A 3,548-nucleotide genomic window follows, 5' to 3' on the forward strand; every position below is an offset into this window, starting at 1 on the left:
TTAGAGTGTACGGTGAACACAGTCCTTAAGACGAGGAGGACGTAAAGGGAGTGATCCGAGGAGGGACACATCTCTATGTGAACAGCTGCAAACACAACACAACATAAATATACTATAATAAAAAACTCCACATATACTCTCCAAATGTAAACTACAGGTTATATCTCACCTCTGACAGCCAGCCGGCTCTCTGGTGATTCTCCACCATCAGAGATGCTGCACTTGTAGAGTCCTTCATCAGATTTAGAAACCCCTTGGATGTTGATGTTTCCTGAAGAGCTGCTCCTGATGAGGCGGCCATCTTTATAGAAGTCAGCTGAGAGGATGGAGGTAGTGCTCGTCTTGTTTCTGCAGCTCAGAGTCACAGATTCTCCCTCCATCACAGGAAGCACAGGACTCTCCAGGATCACAGAGCCACCTGAACAACACCGGGATCAAACATTCATAGAAACATTTTAAATCTAGGTGAAGGCATTGTGAAGATACTTCAAGAGTTGTTACATGGCCAGAATAATTGAAAATATCAGAAATAAACTGAACAGATTAATTAAACAGTTATGTATAGTAGTGTATCGTCTGCATAGAGGTTCATAATATGAAACTTTTCCTGATATCGTTGCAGCATTGAACGTGGAGTGTGTTATTTATTTAATATTTGTAGAAAATTATTAAAATGACATCAGAGACAGAAGAAAAACAACATTTGGTTTAGATTTTAGAAACATATTGATTTGGAATTGTAATAGGCTATGCTTAATGACTACGCTCAGCTTTGTGCACGGTGTTTGCTTGTATTGTACTTTCTTCATGAATTCTGTTGTTTCTTAACAATATTAAGATATAAAAAATGTTCATGCTTAAAAGGTATATGTTTATTATATAGTATATAGTATAACCTTATTGGCATCATTGCACTTTTATGTTATTCTCACAAACATTGTATAGAATCACGTTTATTGTTAAAAAAAAATCCACATGCAGGGAGTTTGTCTTCTTGTTCAATAGTTCATACATACACACAGAAAGAGAGTGTTGCTCTGTTAATGTCAACATACCGGTGATAATGACGTTCACATAGACGCTTTTCTTCCCTCCAGCCTCACACCAGTAATCTCCACTGTCCTCTTTATAAGGAGATGTAATGTTGCAATTCAACTCATGAAACGAGCCCCATTTTGAACCATCACAAGTTTCCTTTCCTGCTTTGCTCCACCGTGAAATGTTCACATCAGTCAAACCATCGAAGCCCACACATCTTAAAGAGACAGGCTTGTATTCATAGACTTGAAGTCTGGATGGTTCGATCCAAACATCTGCATCTGAAACTGAAAAATAAATGTGTTGTTGATATCAATATATAGCACTTTAAATAAAGTTATGATTTGTTTTGCTTTCTTTTTGGTAAACAAGCTTCTTACCAACTTTCTGTTCACAGAGCTGCAGAAACACCGTCATCCCTGCAGAGACAACAGAGACAAACATCAGACAGAGTTCTTATATTAGATTTTATTACATTGAATGTATTATTTAAATGTATCTTTGATAGATAATACTTGAAAAACAACTCACCATTAACACATAGAATACACAATAGAGAATAGTGCAAATGGCCATTTAGCAGCTATAAGTAATAGTATCTATATTTGCTCTTCTTTATTATACATATATTTAAATATTTAATAATAAGCATAAAATAAATACAAGTTATTTTATAAGAGATCTCACCTAGAAGATCCTCTACGTCTTGTCATGAATGAAAACATTTGAAAAATCTTGTATTTATCCATATGGAGGAAGATTTCTCTCAATATGATGTGTTTGGACAGATCAATAACCTGTGTGTACATGTTAAATGTGTAAAAGACCTCCAACAATTCTAAAAACGACTTGTAAAATCACAAACTATTCATGAAAGATGTGTAAAAAATGTTGTGTCTCGTCAGATTTGTTAGTATTATTTCTCTGTTTAGTTAATATTGTCAAGTCCGCATTTGGGGTGCCCCGGAACCAGGCAGTACCCCAGCAGGAAACACTTTTTATGGTCAAAGGACGAAAGAGTGATAGAACCAGGGTAAAGCAAAGAAAGTGTCCGACAATATTGACTTGTGAGGCGGCCAGAGAGTCTGTCATCTCTCGGTCCTATCCTCCAGGCAATGTATTTCAATTCATCCATAGAAAAGGGGTGAAAATGAAAAAATGTATCTGAAAATAGTGTCTCATAATATGGGGTAGAGTCCCCTGTCAACTCCCCTCACTTTCCTCCAGACTCAGAAAAAAGTCTGTTAACTTTTTGGAGATCCATAGAAAAGGGGTGAAAAGTGATAAAATGTATCTGAAAATAGTGCCTCATAATGCGGGTAGAGTCCCCTGTCAACTCCCCTCCCTTTCCTACAGACTCAGAAAAAAGTATGTTAAGTTTTGGAGATCCATAGAAAAGGGGTGAAAATGAAAAAAGATATCCGAAAATAGGGCCTCATAATGCTGGTAGAGTCCCCTGTCAACTCCCCTCACTTTCCTCCAGAGGCAGAAAAAGTCTGTTAACTTTTTGGAGAACCATAAAAAAAGGGTTAAAAGTGATAAAATGTATCCGAAAATAGTGCCTCATAATGCGGGTAGAGTCCCCTGCCAACTCCCCTTACATTCCTCCACAGACCAGTTCAAAAACGTAAAGTTTGGTAAGAACCGTGCTGGGGGGTCTCCGGGCAACAAATAAATCCGAGCCAGAGTGCACATGGAGCGGATACATTCCTCCATGAAATCAGACACCCGTTTGTTTTCGCAATCCTCTCAAAAAACGGGTTTCCGATTTCGTGCAGACCGTAGTCTGAAATTGATGAATGAATTTTTTTGACGGAGTAGGGGAGGCTTGGATTCCCCTCTCCGTTGTAAGTTGCAACGGGGGAGTGGAAAAGTGTCCGGGGCTTCGGCCCGAAGCGCCGAAGGGTTGAGCTTTGTTGAGCACTTAGAAATGTTTTCAACAATTTTTTAAAACCTCATTTTTGATTATTTTAAGATATAATTGACCATTTTCTTTACTTTTTTCTTCTTTCCACGGGTGGGGGCGCATGGCAGGCCGCCTATGAGCTCCCAAATTTGGCCTGGAACCTCCAGGATTTGTGAGCTAAGCTCCATAAACTGACAAAGTCACCCAGAAATGTCACTTTTATAGCCCAAAAATATATAATACAAATACATTTAAATAGTAAAAGGTACAATTGTGCTCCGAATTACCCGAAATTTGATTTATATAGCCCCATGACAGTGAGTAAAAATCATTTTCATGGAAAAAAGTGTTAAAACGCCTGATTAAAGCATATGCAGGACCCCAGTGAGCTCCAGACTATGTGCATTGTGTTAGGGAACCATATTAATGATAAAATAAATCATTTAAATGCAAAAATAATGATTAAAAATCATTTTTAGGGGGACAACTGTGGAGAGGAGCCTGAAAATGACTCTCCAGCACCCCGGAGAAGCAGGCTGTGAGACCCACAGAGCGCACCCAGACAACAGGCTGCTTCATCTCACTTTATAACCCAGGAAAGGAG

General features: G+C 38.4%; 1 protein-coding gene across 1 annotated transcript; it reads right to left on the minus strand.

Annotated features, from left to right (window-relative positions):
• Positions 1 to 11: 11 nt before the first annotated feature.
• Positions 12 to 1,460, minus strand: LOC104945392 (Fc receptor-like protein 2; the record flags this gene model as incomplete). The annotated part of the gene is made up of 4 exons (XM_010771055.1): positions 1,419 to 1,460; positions 1,056 to 1,319; positions 170 to 418; positions 12 to 85 (listed from the first exon to the last, which is right to left on the minus strand). Coding segments are annotated over exons 1-4 (624 nt in total), but the record flags the coding sequence as incomplete, so codon positions are not given.
• Between the last annotated feature and the right edge of the window lie 2,088 nt (positions 1,461 to 3,548).

This window comes from Notothenia coriiceps, unplaced genomic scaffold (genome assembly GCF_000735185.1).
Source record: "Notothenia coriiceps isolate Sejong01 unplaced genomic scaffold, NC01 NC01_scaffold00009619, whole genome shotgun sequence".
NCBI lineage: Eukaryota > Metazoa > Chordata > Actinopteri > Perciformes > Nototheniidae > Notothenia > Notothenia coriiceps.